General features: G+C 40.2%; 1 protein-coding gene across 2 annotated transcripts; it reads right to left on the reverse strand.

Annotated features, from left to right (window-relative positions):
* Window positions 1–6,894: 6,894 nt before the first annotated feature.
* MKRN3 (makorin ring finger protein 3) lies at window positions 6,895–19,326 on the reverse strand. Of its 2 annotated transcripts, XM_009249607.3 has the most exons (2): window positions 17,976–19,326; window positions 6,895–9,610 (listed from the first exon to the last, which is right to left on the reverse strand). In XM_009249607.3, the coding sequence occupies exons 1-2, from the start codon at window positions 19,175–19,177 to the stop codon at window positions 9,556–9,558; spliced, it is 1,257 nt and encodes a 418-aa protein (XP_009247882.1). In that variant the 5' UTR covers window positions 19,178–19,326; the 3' UTR covers window positions 6,895–9,555. The 2 variants fall into 2 exon arrangements, with proteins under 2 accessions (XP_009247882.1, XP_002825253.1); XM_002825207.3 differs by lacking the exon at window positions 6,895–9,610 and having other exon boundaries at window positions 16,916–19,326.
* Between the last annotated feature and the right edge of the window lie 443 nt (window positions 19,327–19,769).

Consider the following 19,769-nt stretch of genomic DNA (forward strand, 5'->3'; position numbering starts at 1 on the left):
CGGAAATAAATTAACTAGTCTGAGTTTGCTTCCAACAGGTTCTAGTTCAAGTTAGCTGGTGTTAAGCCATAAATTCACCATGCTCAGGTAAAACCAGTCCCTCTGGGGTCACTCCAGGGGAAACAGTCATGGTCTTTTGAACCCTTAAAGACAGCCTTAAGTTAGCATTCAAAGCCCAAAGACCCAAAATAAGAAATCATTAAGGGACCACACACTTTCAGTTCATTATTGTTCTCCCCTAAAGGATAAACCATAGCTTTTTGAAAGTGGATGTGATGAATCAGGAATTCTTTTTGGGAGGCTTAGGTTTGTTCTTTTGGATTCCCCAAGTGTGTGTGTATGTGTGTTTAATTATGGTTCTCCAGCAAGCTGGATGCTAACTAGGTACTACATTTTCATTCCTCGTCACTATCCCATGATGCCCCTCCTCAGCATGAGGCAGAGAGAAGGATCGACAACAGGGTTCCCGATGTTGAGGGACGGATAAAGGTGGGGGACTATAACCGGCCCTATTATCCCGTAGAACTGATATTTATGGGTTTTTTTGGAATAAATATAGAAATTGACCCTCTCTAGTCTTAAAATTTGCAACTTACATTTGTCTTACTGACTTCCTTCCTTAGGAAACAAACCCTCTGGCAAGGAACTGAAACTCATCAGACCACCACATTCAATGAGACACCAGACCCCTCATCCATCATGATTGTTTCCTTACCCCTCTCTAATTCCTGTTTTTCCACCTTTCGCACTCCATAACCTCCTCAGTTTTACTTGGTTTGGGAGACGGATTTGACTTCATCTCCCATTTTCCCTGGGTTCAGCACTTGATTAAAGCCTTCTTCCCTGGCAATACTTGTTGTCCCAGCAATTGGCATTCTGTGTGGCGAGCAGCAGGACCTAGACTGAACCGTGGTATTTTGATAAAAGTTCCGTTTCTCTGAAGAATCCTGAGAATGTAGGTTCTGATTCTGGTTCTCTGAAGAATCCTAATACAATCACCATGCCTAGCAGCATAGCTGGAACATTCAATACCTTCTGGATCATTCAACTACAGGGAGTTTTAATTAACCCAGGAGGCCCAGTTAGTAGTCTCTGAAATCCATTACCACATTTCTGTCAAAGCCATACTTCCATGGGCTGCTCCCAGCTAATAACTAAATGTGACCAGGCCTATTTCCGAGAGATATAAAACTCCAGTAATGGCAGACTATGGCTTAGGGATGGCCTTGCTGAGCCTCTATTAGATTACATAGCAGTGCTTCTATCCTGCCTGCCTTCTCTCTCTCCTTCACACAGAAACAGACATGCAGTGTGGTCCAAAGTATGTCAAAGCCTTTCTGGCGTGCTCCCCATTTTCTCTCATGGGAATGCCCTCAAGTAAAATCCTTGCTCATTTAATCCTGTCTTGGTGTCTGCTTCTCAGAATACCCAAATTATTACCCCTAGTTAAGAATTTGGGCAATATGTTGAAAGAGACAATATTCAAAGAAATAAGCAAAGCCACAGTTAAAGAGACTAAACCACTGGCCCAGGAAACAAGGAAGCAGAGCAAGGAGAGTGCTGTTGTATGAATTTGAGGAACTAGGCATAGTGCAGGCAGTAGAACAAGTAACCCCTTGTTTAGAGGAAGATGAGATGGATAGATAAGACCAGGTGGGTCTGGCAATCTTCTATTCCCAGCAACTTGGTGCTTCTCTTGTGTCTGGCCCATCTACAATGAAGAAAATGTGCTTTTCTCCAAGCAGCTTTTTGTAGGCAGATTCTTCCCCACAACACCCTCCAGATCAAAAGCGTAGCAGGAAAGAAGGAGGAAGTCAACTTAGGTGTTCTGAAAATAGATAACCCAAGTTCAAATCCTGGCTCCACAACTTTCTCAGCGTGGGATTGACATTAAGCATTGAGAAGTTAAGAGTTTCTCGGCTGGGTGCAGTGGCTCACGCCTGTAATCCCAGCAGGTGAGGCCGAGGTGGGTGGATCACCTGAGGTCAGGAGTTTGAGACCAGCCTGGCCAATGTGGCAAAACCTCGTCTCTACTAAAAATATAAAAAATTAGCCGAGCATGGTGGTGCATGCCTGTAATCCCAGCTACTCAGGAGGCTGAGCCAGGAGAATTGCTTGAATCCAGGAGGCGGAGGTTGCAGTGAGCCGAGATCTCGCCACTACACTCCAGCCTGAGCAACAGAGCGAGATTCGGTCTCAAAAAAAAAAAAAAAAAAAAAAAAAGTTTCTTAACTAGCATATTGTTCTGAGTGATGTTATGAGAATTAGATTAGCTTATCAACTCATCTGCACATTGCCTACTACACAGTAAACTTATGTGATCTCTTTTTATCAGAGAGGTCATCTGGAATTCAGAGCTTTTGGCCAGGTCATCTTCCCTTTTTTGTCTACTGTCATACCATGAGAAGTGACTTTTCTCCATTGATGAGTGTAGGCGTCTAAACATGACAATTAGGTCCACTGTATTCATTGTGTCATCCAAATATAACAGTATTTTAAAATAAGTGTCTACTGCATATGTAAAAAATATCTGCTAAGTTTGTAGGCTCATGGATTTCCCCTAATTGTTTTGTCATTTTTTTCTTTTTCTTTTTTTTTTTTTTTTGGTGGGGGGGTTGTTTTTTGAGAAGGAGTTTTCTTGTTGCCCAGGCTGGAGTGCAATGGGACAATTTTGGCTCACTGCAATCTCTGCCTCCAGCATTCAAGTGATTCTCCTGCCTCAGCCTCACAAGTAGCTGGAATTACAGGTATGTGCCACCATGCACAGCTAATTTTTTGTATTTAGTGAGACGGGGTTTCACCATGTTGGTCAGGCTGGTCTCGAACTCCTGACCTCAGGTGATCCACCCACCTCGGCTTCTCAAAGTGCTGGGATTACAGGTGTGAGCTACCATGCCCGGCTGTTTTGTCATTTTTTCTCTGTGTATTCTGAGACTATGTAATTATGTGGATAAAAATTTAAAATGCTTTTAAATTTCTGAGTCATTGATTGTTTTTTCATTTTCTCTACTAATACCTGTGCCTTAAAATTCACTTTGTCGGTGACAGCGCAAGACTCTGTCTCAAAAAAAAAAAAAAAAACACTTTGTCAAATATAAGTAAATTTAGAAAATCTTTCTTTTGGATTACTTGTGTTTAATTTCCAATATTGCTTTTTTATTTCTATTTATCTTGCTTGTTCTAGGTCAATTTTCACTTCTTTACCTTCTTCCAAATTTATTTTTATTCTTTTTCACAGATTTTTAGTCACTATTTCAATCATTTTTCAGAAAAACATCTTGTTTAGAGAGGCTCAGGAGAATATAGAATATTGAGTAGAAAGACCTGTATATCTGATTCACAGATTTTCTCACATGGCAATATCAGACAGTCCCAAGCCTGATCAGTAAACCTATGTCTACATCTGTAGGAGCACTGAGAGCCAGCTCTGGCATCATAGTGATTTAGCAGCAGCAAATCATTGCTGTGTCCTCACGATATTTACCTTAAACCACTTAATTTTTCTCACTGCAGTCTAATCAAACATATTTTTCCCTCTTCACAAAAACTCACACTTACAAAGGAACGAAATGTTTTAACAATTGATATTCAATTTTAAGCTCTGCTTTATTTTACATATATATATATATATATATACACACACACACATACTCTCCTGTATTTATATATAGATATATACACACACTTACATATTAAAGTATGTATGTTTATACACATTGGGTTGGGTGTGTACATATTTAGATATATAGATATATAGACAGATAGATAGATAGATGGATAATTTCACCTGTGTATGATTTCTCAGGAGACTTTTATGCACACCAGGAGACTTTTTATGCACAAGCATAGACACCATATCTGATTATCACTGCTGTTTTTTTTTTCTCCTCGAGACAGGGTCTTGCTCTGTCACCCAGGCTGGAGTGCAATGGCGCAATCTTGGCTCACTGCAACCTCTGCCTCCAAGATTCAGGCAATTCTTCTGCCTCAGCCTCCCGAGTAGCTGGGATTGCACATGCCCACCAACACACCCAGCTAATTTTTGTATTTTTAGTAGAGATGGGGTTTCACCATGTCAGCCAGGCTGGTCTCAAACTCCTGACCTCAGGTGATCTGCCCATCTCGGCCTCCCAAAGTGCTGGGATTACAGGTGTGAGCCACCATGCCAGGCCTATCACTGGTTTTATATACAAATGATTTATAAACTTTAGTACATGTATATTTCCTACTTGCCACAATATTTCCAGGTTAGCCCAAGCAAATTTCCTGTTTTTATGTTTGTTTACTTTTAAAATCTTGTTTTATAATATTCCATTGTATGTCTATGCCATTTTTTAACCAGTTGCCTAATGTTGGATTTGTCTTTTCTAATTTTTTCTTTTTTTTGGACACAGTCTGGCTCTGTCACGCTGGCTAGAGTGCAGTGGCACCATCTTCACTCATATTTTTATATGTATTAAAAATATAAATGCAGATCCAAGATAAACCTAAAATAACATACATCAAAAAAATTAAAAACAAAATTATGAGTATAAAATATATATATATGTGTCTCTGTCTCCAGTTTTGTTTTTTGTTTGTTTGTTTGTTTGTTTTTTGAGACAAAGTCTGGCCCTATCATACGGGCTGGAATACAGTGGCATGATCTTGACTTACTGCAACCTAAGCCTTCCAGGTTCAGGCCATTTTTGTGCCTCAGCCTCCCAAGTAGTTGGAACCACAGGTGTGCACCACCACCCCTGGCTAATTTTTGTATTGTATTTTTAGCAGAGACAGGGTTTCGGCCATGTTGGCCAGGCTAGTCTGGAACTCCTGACCTCAAGCGAGCCCCTTGCCTCAGCCTCCCAAAGTGTTGCAATTACAGATGTGAGCCCCTGCACCCGTTATAATGCAGGCTGAGACTAACATCCTTGTACCTGAAAGATTTTGTATGTATAGAATAAACCTGCAAGTCACATTTTTAAAAATAGCATGGCTTGATCAATGTGTATGCGTATGTGAATTCATGATTTGATTCTCATCGAATGTTCCTCCATGGAAATTGTACCAATTATACTCCTGCAAGCAATGTATGCCTAGTCTCCCAACAGAGTGTTTTTAAACATCTGGGTTTTTGACAAATTGAGAGGAAACTGAAACTTCATCAGTTTTAGTATTAGTGATGCTTGACAACTTCTCCCCTCCTTCAAACTATATGCATTTTGTTTTCTGTGCAAGATGTATACTTTTTGTTAAGTTTTTTGTTGATTAAGAAGCCTTTATATATTATGGAAATAAATTCTTGACCCATTTTATGGCTTTTTTTATAGTTTGATACTTTTTTAGGGGTGGGGAAGTTGCTCATGTCGAATTCATTAGCTCATTTTAAACTGGTTACATTTGTAAGGCAGAGCAATTGGTGTGAGTTCCGCCCTGCAGTCAGATGAGCAAGTCTATTAACTGTGTGCCATGGACATGTCTATGAGCCTCCCTCAGCTTCAGTGCTCTCAGCTACTACAAGGGGTTAATAGTGACTACCTCTTGGGATGGTTGGAAGGATTAAATGGGATAAACCATCTTAGAACAGAGCCTGGCACACAGTAGACCCTATGCAGTTATTGCTACAATTATGGTCAAACTTTTAAGAGTTTTATAGAATATGTCATTGTAAGACATTCTTGACTCCAAGACTTTAAAATAAAAAGAAAATCCTTTCCTGATTTTGTATTTGTCTGAAATTTTGATGTAAGTGGAATTTATACTGCTGTTAAAATATGATATTTGGAGCCCATGACTCCTGAATTCACCCAACAACTTTTATTGAATAATCCTGTTATTTTTATCTTTATCATCAACTCAATACATATGTCCATTTATGAACTTTTTAGCATATATTTTTTATCAATTCAAGTCCCACTACCTGCTTTTCATATTGCTGGCAATATGACACTGTTTGAAGACCTGGTAAAGTTCATTGAATGGATGCTTTTCAATTCTAAAATGTTCTGGTCCTGTTGGCTTTCCCCTCCCAACATATCAACTTTCACAATAGTTTTTTGTTTAGTTATAAAGAACTAGTTTGTACTTGTGTTGTTATGAGATACACACACACACACACACACACACACACGTTTTCATTTACGGTTCTTGGCTCATAACTCCCATAGCCCTTGTTACAGTCTTTTTAAAAAAATACTGCGTGTGTTAGGCTTCAGGAGCAGGCCTTAGGAAACAGAATCTCTCTGACCTTCTCCTGACCTCCTTTCATCCACCTCAAGGCAGGAGTACTCCAATCTCCCCCAACCTTTCTGATGTGGATCCTAAGATCCTCATCTGATAAAGGTCCATACCCCCCCTACCTTGGAGGAAGGAATGCTGATGTCATGAAGCTTCCATAAAAACCCCAGAGCACTGGGATCAAAGGCTTCTGGATAGCTGAACACTGGGAGGTTCCTGGAGGGTGGCACTCCAGGAGCGCATGGGAGCTCCACCCCATTCCCCCATAGCTTCCTCAAATGCATCTCTTCATCTGCATCCTTTGTAATATCCTTTATAATAAATCAGTAAACATAAGTGTTTCACTGAGTTCTGTGAGCTGCTCCAGCAAATTAATCAAATCCAAAGAGTGGGTCGTGGGAATGCTAACTTGAAGCCCACTGGTCAGAAGTTCCAGAGACCTGGACTTTGTGACTGGTGTCTAGGGAGTGGGGGGGAGTCTTGGGGCCGGCCCCTCACCTGTGGGATCTGACACTATCTCCAGGTAGATAGCCTTGGAATTAAATTGGAGGATGCCCAGCTGGTGTCTGCTGCTTGGCGTGTGTGAAATGCCCCCACATTTAGCCACTGACATTTTCTGCGTTGATGATTGTTGTGATTGAGAGTACAGGAAGGACACAGTTTAAGACTTTTCCCTAAGCAGTACTTTATTAGAAATTTGGTAAATTCATTAAAAAATTGACACATTGGTGATGTTAAAGTTCCCTATCAAATTATATAGTACATATTATCATTTGTTTAAGTATTTATGGTTTCCTGAAGGCACTTAACACATTTTTAAATTTATTCCCAGTTTTTATTTATTCCTAAATTTAAAGTACATGGTTCTTGTGTACTTTAAATTATGGTTGTGATAACAAAAATAGGCATTTCATTACATTTTCTATATTATACGAAACTTATCCACATTTATTATTTTTCTCCTAGAATTTTACTGATTTTTATTTTTTAAAGTTTTACAGAAATTTTCAGATTTTCAACATACATCTCAGAGAGAGGAATTTAAATCCTTCTTTGAAGGATGTATCATTTATATGTCTCATTTTTTGGCCTTGTATACAATTGCATTGATTGATACATCAAAATAATAACTAACAGTGAAGAAAGGAGAGAAAAATCTAGTTGTTTTTGCCTGATCAAAAGAGATGATTATATGATTACCTTTTTTGGCTGATTAAAGAAATACAATGCTGTAATATTTTTATTCTAATATTTTCTTAAAATTTTGCATCATTATTCATAAACTTGATCATTAGTTTGCATGTATTTGTGAATGTGTGTTTGTGTGTTCACTACCTTAGTTATACTCTGATATAAAATTACGTCTCATTCATAATTAAACAACTCAGTGACCCTTCCTTCCATTTTAAACTTCTGGATTATGTTACATAGCACTTTAATGATTTGTTCTTTAAAGGTTTTATGACAATCCCTATTAAAATTGTGATAACCATTTTATTAATTTTATGTTAACTAGTAGGTTACATTGTCATATTTTGTAGCCAATGTTTGATAAATTATAAATGCCTGGAAAATCATCACTTTCAGTTTTGCAATTAATCTTCATCTGGTTGAGTGATGATTTCTTATGTTTAATAGAATATCTGTTGTGAATTCCTCCTATTGAATGTGTGTATGTGATTTTTTTATTTTTTCTCATTTTCCTCATTAATTTAGTTAGTGGTTTATCTATTTTATTAATTGTTTTCAAAGTCTCAGCCTTTATATTTAATATTTTAATCTTCCTATATTTTTATTTCTTTTCATTGGTTATGTGTTTTTGTGTGTTCATTTCTCAAAAATTTAAATTTGGGTAATATACACATATAAATATATTTACACCCTAAATAGCTGTATTATATACACTAAAGCAAATTGATCACAAATTTGGGAGATATATGAAGTTGCTTATATTATTATTTCCTTTGCTATATTAAGAAAAAAATATTTTTTCATATTGTACCATCTTTGTTTTCCTGAAATATAATCCACTACCTCCTGAAGTCTTATTTTTTAACAGTGCTATTCTTTCACTTTCTAATATTTCATTTCATATTTTTTGTATCAATATTTATAAATGAGATAGATCTCTAGTTATTTTTGTATTATACTATGTTGGTACTACGGTTTGAATGTGTCCCCCCAAGAGCATGTGTTGGAAACTTAATCCCCAATATAACAGTGTAGGAAGGTAAGGCCTAATGGGAAATGTTGAGGTAATGAGAGCTCTACCCTCATGAATGAATTAATACCAATTATAAAAGGGCTTGAAGTTTTGAGTTCAGGCTCTTGCTCTCTTCACTCTCGTTGCCCTTCTGCCATGGGATGGTGCAACAAGAAGGCCTTAACCAGATACTGGCCCCTCAATCTTAGATTTCCCAGCCTCCATAACAATGAGCCAATAAACTTCTGTTCATTGTAAACTACCCAGTCTCAGGCACAGAGGGGCCCCAGTTTATGATGGTTCAACTTATGATTACTCAACTTTACGATGGGTGTATCAGGACATAACCCCAATGTAAATCAATGAGCATGTGGACTTAACAATGGTTTCACTTATGATTTTTTTGTCTTTATAATGGGTTTATAGGGACATTAAATGCATTTTCAACTATGATATTTTCTACTTATGATGAGTTTATTGGGACACAGCCCCATCATAAGTCAAGGAGCATGTGTATTCTGTTACAGCGGCACAAAATGAACTAGAACTGGCAATATTTTGATACCATGTTATATACCATTCATAAGTTATGTAGGTGCACCTTTATTTTGTTTTATGAAATAGTGCTTCTCAGTCTGTTTGTGTTGCTATGAAGAAATGCCTGAGGATGGGTAATTTATTTAAAATACAGGTTTCTTTGGCTCATGGTTCTGGAGACTGTACAAGAAGCATGGCACCAACACCTGCTTCTGGTGAGAACTTCAGGCAACTTCCACCCATGCCAGAAAGGGAAGGAGTAGGCATCACATGGCAAGAGAGAAACCCAGAGAGAAGAGGAGGAAATGCCAAGGTCTTTTAACAACCAGTTCTCTAGAGAACTCAAGAGTAAGAACTCACTCATCTCTGCAAGAATGGCACCAAGCCATTCATGAGGGATGCACCCCAATATTTCCAACACCTCCCACCAAGCCCCACCTCCAACACTGGTTATCAAATTACAATATGAGACTCAGTGGGGCCAAAGATACCATATCCAACCATGGCATTCTGCCCCGACCCCCTAAAACTCAGGTTCTTCTCACATTGCCAGATAAAATCATCCTATCAACAAAGTCTTAACTTGGTCCAGCATCAACTCAAAAGTCCAAAGTCTCATCTGAGACTCCAGGCAAGTTCTTTACAGCTGTGAACCTGTAAAATAAAAAACAAGATATTTACTTCCAAGATACAAACGTGATACAGGCATTGGTTAGACATTCCCATTCCAAAAGGGAGAAATCAGCCTAAAGAAAGAGGTAATACTCCCCACATTAAGTCTAGAACTCAGAAGGGCAGACATAAAAACTTAAAGCCCCAAAATGTTCTCCTTTGACTCCATGTCCCACATCCTGGGCACAATGGTATGAAGTGTGGGCTCCCAAGGCCTTGGGCAGCCCTGTCCCCATGGCTTTGATGTGTGAAGCCCATGTGGCTCTTATCATGTACTGGAGTCCAATGCTTGCGGCTTTTCCATGCTGAGAGTGCATGCTGCTGGTGACTCTAGAATTCTGGGGTCTGGAGGATGGCAACCCTACTCCCACAGCTCCACTAGGTGGTGCCTGGTGGAGACACTTCGTGGGGGCTCCAACCCACAAAGAGCCTCAGCCAGTCTCACACTGTGTGCCTGCAGTCTTAGCACCACATGGAAGCCCCAAACATTACAACTTGCACCCTCTGAAGCAGTGGTCTAAACAGTAGCTTGAGCCCTTTGAGCTTTAGCTGTCGTCTGAGCAGCCAGGATGTGGGAAGCAGTCTCCCAAGATTGCACAGGGCAGCAGCACCCTGGGCCTGGCCCAGAAGTCATCTGTCCTCCTAGGCCTGTGGACCTGTAATGGCAGGAGTAAACTCAAAGATTCTGAAATGCCTTTGGACTTTTTTCACACTGTTCTATTACCAACTGGCTCTCTTTTATCTGTGCTAATCTTTCTAGCAAGTGGTTGTTCAGCTGCCCCTCTCAGATTTCCTCTCCTGAAAAATGCTCTTTCCTTCTCTTTTGCATGGACAGGCTTGAGTTTTCCAAATTTTTATGCTCTGTATCCCTTTTAACCAAAAGTTCCAACTTTAAGTCTTTCCTTTGCTCCCAATCTGTTGATTATTGGATGCAGCCACACCACTTCTTGAATGCTTTGCTGCTTAGAAATTTCTTCTGCCAGATACTTTAGGCCATCACTCTTAAGTTCAGCTTTCCACAAAGTGCTAGAGTGTATACACAATGCAGCCAAAGTATTTGCTAGGGTGTAACTTTGCTTCAGTTCCTAGTGAGTTCCTCATTTCCATCTGAGACCTCCTCAGCATGTCCTTTATTGTCTGTATTTCTATCAGCATTTTGGTCACAAGCAGTCTCTAGGAAGTTACAAGTGTTCCCTTCCTATCTTCTTCTGAGCCCTCTACTCTTCCAGCCTCTGCTCATTACCCAGTTCCAAAGCTGCTTCCAAATGTTTAGGTATTTTTATAGCAACGTTCCACTCCTCAGTACCAATTTTCTGTCTTAGTCCATTTTTGTTTCTATAAAGGAATATATGAAACTGAATATAATTTTTCAAAGAAGCTTATTTGGCTTATGGTTCCAGAGTCTGTAAAAAAATCATGGCACCAGCTGGGCCCAGTCGGGTGGATCACCTGAGATCAGGAGTTCAAGACCAGCCTGACCAACATGGTGAAACCTCGTCTCTACTAAAAATACAAAAATTAGCTGGGCGTGGTGGCAGGCACCTGTAATCCCAGCTACTCGGGAGGCTGAGGCAGGAGAATTGCATGAACCCCTGAGGCAGAGGTTGCAGTGAGCCAAGAGTGTGCCATTGCACTCCAGCCTGGACAACAAAAGCAAAAATCTCAAAAAAAAAAAAAAAAAAAACAAAGAAAAACAAAAAAGCATGGCACCAATATCTGCTTCTGGTGAGGGCCTCAGGAAGTTTCCACTCATGATGAAAGAGGAAGAGGAGAAGACATCACATCATGAAAGAGGAGGCAAAGGAGTTGCCAGGCTCTTTTCCTATTTTTTTAGAGACAGGGTCTCACTCTGCAGCCCAGACTGGAGTGCAGCGGTACAATCATAGCTCGCTGCAGCCGCGACCTCCTGGGCTCAATCAATCCTCCCTCTTCAACATCCTGATTAGCTAGGACTACAGGCATGTACCACCATGTCTGGTTAATTGTTTCTATTTTTTTTTTTATAGAGATGGGGTCTCACTATGTTGTCTAGGCTGGTCCAAACTCCTGGCCTCAAGCATTCCTTATGCCTGTCTCCCAAAGTGTTAGGATTACAGGCAGGAGCCACTGTGCCCAGCCTAGGCTCTTTTCAACAACCAGTTCTAATGGGAATTCAGAGTCAAAATTCACTCACTTCCGTGAGGAAAGCAGCAAGCCATTCATGAAGGATCTGCTCCCATTACTCAAACACCTCCTACCAGACCCCACCTCCAACACTGTGGATCAAATTTCAACACGAGACTTGGCGGGCTAAATAAACCATATCCAAACCATAGCAGTTCTGTATGCTGAATGTCTGTGTATCTCCAAAATTTCTACGGTGAAATCTAATCTCTAAGGTAATGGTATTAGGAGATGGGACCTTTCGAAGGTGTTGGAGTCATGACGGTGGAGGCCTCATATGTGGAATTAGTGCCCTTAATAAAAGAGGTTCCAATTTGCCAGCTCAAATGGTATACACAGCTTTGTGTCTGAGCCCCCACAACTGTGATTCCCTCATCGTTTATATTGTATTGTATTCTTGATTAACTTGCATAAAACTTTCACTATAACGTTATCATATGACATTGCTTCAAGCACTGCTCCACTGAAAAACAAACTACCCATAAAAAAGAAAACAAATATATTTATGTAATTATTTATAGTTTTTAATACATTTTATTGTACATTAAAACAGCACAATTAAAGGGATCCCAATGAGGTTGGCAGTGCCCTCCACTATGTGAGGACACTAAGAAGATGGTCATCTATGAACCAGGAACCCACCCTCACCAGGCACCAAGCTGCCGGTGCCATGCTCTTAAACCTCTCAGCCTCCAGAACTGTGAGAAATAAATTTATGTTGCTTATAAGCCACCTAGTTTATGATATTTTTTAACAGTTGCTCAAATGGACTAAGAAATGGTTTATACAGCATTGCAATATTTTACTTAAATGTTTAAGTAAATTTCAGGGGATAATGTCTTCTGTTTCTTTTTGTGTGGAGTAGGGAGTAAGTGCATTTCAGACAACTTTTTTTGTTGTTGTTAGTAATAGGTTCGCTTAGATTTGTCTTCTGGATTGATGTTTGGAAATTTATATTTATGTTGAAACTGTTAAATTTTGTTTCATATTTTCAAGTACATTTCCCTCAGGTATAACAAGGATTTATTTCCCATTTCTTTAGTGCCTTTTTAGCTCTAATTACCTCTGATTAACATTTCCTATTTTAATTGCACTTTATCCTTTATTTTTTAAGTTAGTGGTTTATCTGTTTACTAATTATTTTTACAAAAAAAAATCAGCCTTTACATTTTCATTCTCTGTTCAACAAATTTTTAGTTTAATATTTCTTAATTCCTCCTGCTTACCTTAGTTGTGTTTGTATGTGTTTGTGTATATGTGTGCATGTGTTCATGTTGTGGTCTTTTTAAAATTTAGGTTTAAATACCTAGTTAATTAGGCTCTTTGTTTTTAAGACAATATACATTAGTATTTAAAATTAGGAGTTATACTCTGAGTACAGATCCAGAAGTATCCTGTATATTATGGTATGTATAATTTGTCATCGTCATATTATATTCTTCTAAATGATTTTGAATTTACTCCTACATCAAATTATTTATGAGAGACAATTAAAAGTGGTAGTAGCTTATTTTCTTTTCTTTGTTTTTTGTTTGAGACTGAGTCTTGCTCTGTTGCCTAGGCTGGAGTGCAGTGGCACGATCTCGGCTCACTGCAAGCTCTGCCTCCCGGGTTCACGCCATTCTCCTGCCTCAGTCTCCTGAATAGCTGGGACTACAGGCACCTGCCACCAACCCCGGCTAATTTTTTTTTTTTGTATTTTTAGTAGAGACAGGGTTTCACTGTGTTAGCCAGGATGGTCTCGATCTCCTGACCTTGTGATCCGCCCGCCTCGGCCTCCCAAAGTGCTGGGATTACAAGTGTGAGCCACTGTGCCCATGCGTTAGTAGCTTATTTTCTTATATTGACCTCAGAAAATGTTGCCTGTACTACTTTTATATCTAGATCTAATTGACAGTTTCACTGTACTCTATTTCACAATTATTTTTGTTTTTGTTCCATTAATATTGGAAAATGTGATATATATTTTCAAGGCAAAAATTGACATGAATTAATTTACTTCTTTGCACTAGTACTGGGTTATTTACCATACATCCCTGTTCCCAGCCCTACCCTAACTCTATCCCACACTGAAGTTGCAGTTTAGTATTAGCTGTGCAACAGAAACCATGCCTCCATGACGTTTGGAAAACTGTAAAATGGAAGAGCATATGGACATAGACTACAGACTGAAAATGTTTCCCTGACAGTGAAATTCAGTGAATTGATTTAGTGACATTTGAGCCATGAGACAAAGTCATTTCCATATCTTCAAAGGGGAGGAATTACTAGGTAAATTTCTCTTAGTATATTTGCATGTGTGGATATCCATCAAATCGAGACACATGAAACCTAAGCAAAGCAAACCTGACTTATTTTAGGCTTTTTAAGTTGTAGCTGAAATGATACCATTTTTGTGGACCCCAGGGCTGAGTCCCTGAGTCCTCATAGGGGCGAGGGCCAGCACACACTCTGAATCACTCACAGAGCAGGCCTTTGTGTGGCAAAGGCTTCTTTGTTCCTGACTGTAGCAGGGGAGTGGTCAGATCATGGGAAAGCCCTTGGTAACATTTCACCCAGACTTGGTGGCAGTAATACTTCTGTTATTTGACATTTTTCTGAATGAACTGATGAGGGAACAAGGAATCCCATATATTCTAAAAATGTCTCTTTGTTATTTTCCTCACCTAGAACTCTGCCAAAAATATGTATTTCTTTTGTTATATTTTAAGTAATTGAATAGCACGTAGTTTCAAATGAATAATTTTTGCTGAAAAAATACTTCATCTTTTTGAAATTATGAAATGTGAGGGTAATATACCCCTTGCTTACCAAAATGATTATTAAATGATAACGTTACATTAATATAAGTTCCAGAGATTCTCAAAAAGGAAATCTTGGTGATTAATTTCTGTGCAATCACCTTTTCATGTCCAAAAATATGCACAAATCTCACATCTATATATAATCACTAAAAAAAAAACCAAAAACCTATGTTTCAAGCTTTTTGTCCAGACTATATTTGATCCTCACAACAATCCTGCAAAAGTAGGTGGAACTGTACCCATTTCTCATATGAAGAAACTGAAGTACAGAAAATTTAAGTAACTTGCTTAGACTGTGAAACTGAATGGCTGGTAAGAAGCAGAGTCAGGATTCTAACTATCCTTTGCCTCTCAAGCCACTTTATTTTCTACTAACCATTGTCCTACTATAAATCCTGAATTTTATGATTATCTGGTTCAAGATACTATTTGAATAAAAACACAGTATTTCACAATGCAGGGAAGTGTACATTTGGAGAAACTCTCCACAGCTTTCTGGGCTCAGCTTAAAAATCCCTCTCTGAAAGCTTTGCCACTATTTTTTGAGACTTTGGTGTTGGCACAGTCTTTGACAGTGCACCATCTGGTCTCATTCTTTGGTTGTTTAGTTAATCTAATCTCTCTTTCTCCTGCACGATTGCAGGGCAGGGACCTCAGATGTTTGGAATTCATTTGGAATCTGTCACTCACCTTGCATGCCAGTGATAGTCAGGCATCAAGGGTGTCCTGACTGGTGAATTCTTTGGCTAAGAGGAATCAAGAGGAAAGGAATATGGCAAAAGGTCCAGGCAAATAGGCTGAGGTACTTACTAGGAGAACCAGGAGTCGTGTAAGAAGGGAGAGGCAATGTAAAAGTATAGGAGGCTGAGGCACACTCTGAAGCAGTGGACTAAAATCACTGAGCTGGCAGCCTATAGATAAAAGCCCCATGGCTCCTACATTCTGTGGGAGCTTACTCATGTCCATCTTTGCTCCACTTGGCTGAAGCATCCATACTTAAAGGCTGTACTTGCATCTCCAGCAGCTACATTCAGCTGGTCGACCTGCTCCTAGTGAACACGGTAAGTGCAAGTGCTCTGGACAAATACTGCTTGAGTTCCAGTCTTTGTCCCACTAATTCACAGCTATGGGTCATAAACTCTATGGGCAAAACCTTTAAATTCTGTATTATTTACCTCATCATGATAATGAGAAAAATTATAGCAAGTACCACATTAGGTAGTTCTGACAAATTCATCCTTTTGCATGCAAAGTACATGGTATAAACTCTGTAAATGTGCCATCTTTGTTGGACAGTCAGGACAGTGTGAATAATCTGGGACTCAAGATTCAGACTCCCAGCATATTTTTCAGCTCCTTCAGCCAAGATAAGTGCATTTGCAGTTGATGCAGATCATATGTTATACAGGTAAATCATTAAAATGGCATCATTCTCTTTCACATTCATTTTTTCTTTGCTTGTTTGGTTACTAAAAAGGTGTATTAAAATTGTCCACTAAGAGTCTGGATTTAGGGTTTTCATCAGTTGTGTATCTGATACAATGTTATTAAATGTATACAAAATTTGAATAGTTATATATTCCTGTGAATTACAATTTAATGTTTATGTATTATTCCTTTTTATCTCCAGCAAAGTGTTTATCCTTACTATAAACTTCGTCTATAATCAAGAGAGTCACAGCACCTGTTTGTTTTTTTCCCATCCTACTACTTTGAATGTTTCTGTATTTTTATGTTGGGTGTATTTTAAATAGGATGTTTTATTCTGATTGTAATGAAGTCTTAGAGCCTTTGACTTCCAGTCTTTAAACTGCTTTCATTTAATCTAATTAAGTTGTACTTGTATGTAAATTTTCTATATTAATCTTACACTTAGTTTTTAGTGCTTTTTATATTTTATTATTTTATCTTTCCATTCTTTTATTCTCACTGGTTTTAATATTTTTGTTCTATTTTCCCTTTTATAATCTTGTTACTTTTATGTTGAAATCTTTTGTCAAAAGCCCCTTGTTGGGAAAGTCTAGAGACTTTGTGTATCAAATACAAAGCACTGTGCCTCTGAGCCTAGGATTTGCTGTTAAAAAGAATTAATGAGAAGGTGGCTAAACTGCATAGGAACACCATTTCTGTATTTATAGAGTGAGCTATTAATGCCATTGTAAGAATTACCAATATAGTGCTTTGTAAGTCCTCTAAGATCTGCATCTGTCACATTTGGCCAGACCCACTTGAACAGTCCTTTTCATTAGATGCTAATTACTGGCTTCTGTGCGAGGGACAGAAAGATTATTCACACAACTCACATCCACACAACAGCCTATCCTGTTAGGCTTTGACCTTCAGCTTTCAGCTCTGTATTTACTTTATTACATAAACATAAATATTATATTGTGATGTATATTCTTTTATATATTTTTTCAAATACATAACTCTTATACATATATATTTTATATATATATATCATTCTTAAATATATATTTCCAAATATAAATTATTTCACGTCAAGCTAAACAGGATAAAAACATGTAAACATATACACTTGGTTTTGGTCAAGTAAAACACAAAATCACAAGTTCATCACAGTTTAACAAGTGCACTTGAAGGGGAAGGAGGGAAAGAACAAACTGTAAACAAACAGATGGGCAGCTGCAAAGCCCTGCGAGGGTCCATTTGTTAAGGCTATTATAGCACAAAGCTACTAGTTCAATTAAAACTTCACCTTTCACTCTGCCACATTTACTCTTGAAGGTCTTCAAAATAAGTGTGGAAATTCAGTAAACACTACACTAGAACTGAGTTAATCCTGTTGACAACAGAGATGACAAAAAAAGCCATAAGCTGACATTAATATTAATTTCACCAAAACAGTAACTTTAAGGACTTATTTTTTAACACAGATAATCACCATAATCCTAGAGGGAAAGATATGCAGAATAGACAAGAAAACAGAAGCACTGCCTCAACAGCCCCTGAAAGCAGTAAGAGTGTCAACACAGGGAAACAGGCAATAGCAGACGACAGAACCTCAGCAGACTAGACCACATGCTACAGCACGATGCTACAGATTCAAATTGAAATATTCTTCCAGCTCATAACGAAGCAAGTCCCACTGGTCCTCAGAGAAGGGTAACTCATCTCTCAGTGAAAGAAACCGCTTAAACAACAGACTGGCCAGCCGAAGCACGACAAGCTCCTTCTTAATGCTTTTATAGAGCATGTTGCCCTCTCCCATTCGCACAGGCTCCACAAGTTGATGCCAGTATGCGCTGAATGACCCACCACCTGGCCCAGGAGGCTCATCTCCCCAGCCCTCAGGGTATTCATGCTTGTAAAAGCATGTGCTTCCAAATGGGCAGTTACCCCTGCCTTCCGCAAAATACCTGCAGGCCTTGTTGCTCATTGCCTCCTTGTATTGCTGAATAAGTTTCTGCTTTTCTTCCTCCTCCTCCACCCAGAACTCACTGGGAATGACCAATTCGGAGGTGACCCTGCACTGTGGGCAAGACTTGATGATCCTGTTCTCAAACTGTCTGGCATTTCTCCACCTGCGGATACATCTAATACAGAAGGAATGGTTGCAATTGGAAAGAATGCCAAAGCGGCGGTCATTGGGGTTGGCCTTCTCATAGACAACCTCCATGCAGATGCCACACACCTTGTCCATACCACGCTGCACAGCAAACGAGAGTTCCATATCTTTCTCGTGTGCTTCAATGCAGGCCCTCATATGTTCTTCCCTCTGGGCAGCATCCATGGGGTGCAAGGTCTGCAGCCCACACATGTCGCACATGTCTCCGTGGAGGTACATACAGCTCTCCCCACGAAAGCAAACTCCCCTGGAAGCATAATAGCAAAACCGCAACCCCCTGCCCACAGCCATCTGCTTCCTCTCAGTCTCTGAGCTCTGTAGAGGAGCCTCGGGGGCAGATGCAACCCAGCGGCCCCGGTAGGGCTGCCCTGGAACAAACTCAATGGCATCCGCCCAGCTTTCTACACCTGCTCCTCCAGCAGCTCCACGGTCTGCATTGTCTCTCTCGGCTTCAAAGAAACCCCTTTCAGCAGCCGAGCCAATCACAGGCAAGGAAAGGGAGGATGCAGCCGGGGGGGCTTCCGCCACTTCCTGAGTCGGGGGCTCGATGTGCGCAGCCGTGCTAGGGCCTCCACCTGCAGAGGCCCCAGGCGGCGAAACGCCGCCCTCAGTGGCCATCTTCCGACCAGAAAGGTCGTGGGAATAGCGACAGTTCTCCCCCTCCTTGCACTGCCCATGTATATAATACCTGCAGATGATCTGCTTTGTCCAAATGCCGCTGCTTCGGCTCGGCAACGGACTGGGCCAGGCTCCTCCTCCTGAGGCTGGTGCAGGCCTCAGGCCTCCTCTGCGGAGGTGGGCAGGGACTGGAGCTACAGGGAAGGGGGCCCAGCCCCTTGCCGCATGTGGCAGGGCTGAATCTGGAGCAGCAGATTCCCCGGAGGGCTCACAGACGGGAAGGTCCGGCCCAGACACACCCTCCCTTGCTGCCTCAGCACCTGCCTGGGCCCCGGCTGCCTCGTGGGCTTCTGAGGGAGCTGCAGGCTCTTCCATGGCTGCTTTGGCACCCCGAAATGGTGCCAGAACCTCTCCGGTACTTTTTCTTTATCGGCTTGAGGCCCGGAATGGCGGCCGCGCTCGGAGGCTTCTCTAGAGGAAGTGTGCATCTTTTTTTCCTTCCCCCCTGCTTTTGGGTACCTCTGACTGTGTGTTCCTACCTACTTCCGGGCACAGGCCGCATGGCGGACACTTCCTGTGGGGGCAACGTACGTGCTTTGCCTGGTTTTTACCGCAATTTTCCAATCTGACATATTTTTTCTTTCACACAGGCGGGGACCAACCCAGCCCCTTTTGTCTGCCTTCTGCCTCTGCTTCGCTGTGTTCCGGCAGCCCCTAAGTCCCTTCTCACACCATTTCCTCAGGAGAATGAGGTTTTACTTTAATCTCTTCTGGTTTCGGTCGTGCACGTCTTCGTTGTATTTTCGTATCTGTCTGCCTTAAAAAATATATAATCCTGTAGATTCTGAAACATTTCATCCATGAATTCTATAAATTCTTATTTGATTCACTCCATCTTATGTCTGTGGTTTTTTTCTTTTAATGCCGGATCGCGGCGGGAAGCTTTTTGCAATTCGTTCTGTTGACA

The sequence above is a fragment of the Pongo abelii genome, chromosome 16 (assembly GCF_028885655.2).
Source record: "Pongo abelii isolate AG06213 chromosome 16, NHGRI_mPonAbe1-v2.0_pri, whole genome shotgun sequence".
In the NCBI taxonomy this organism is placed as follows: Eukaryota; Metazoa; Chordata; class Mammalia; order Primates; family Hominidae; genus Pongo; species Pongo abelii.

Excerpts from the sequence above, each read along its gene's own strand:
- MKRN3 (XM_002825207.3), bottom strand. The coding sequence starts at position 19,177 with ATGGAAGAGCCTGCAGCTCCCTCAGAAGCCCACGAGGCAGCCGGGGCC.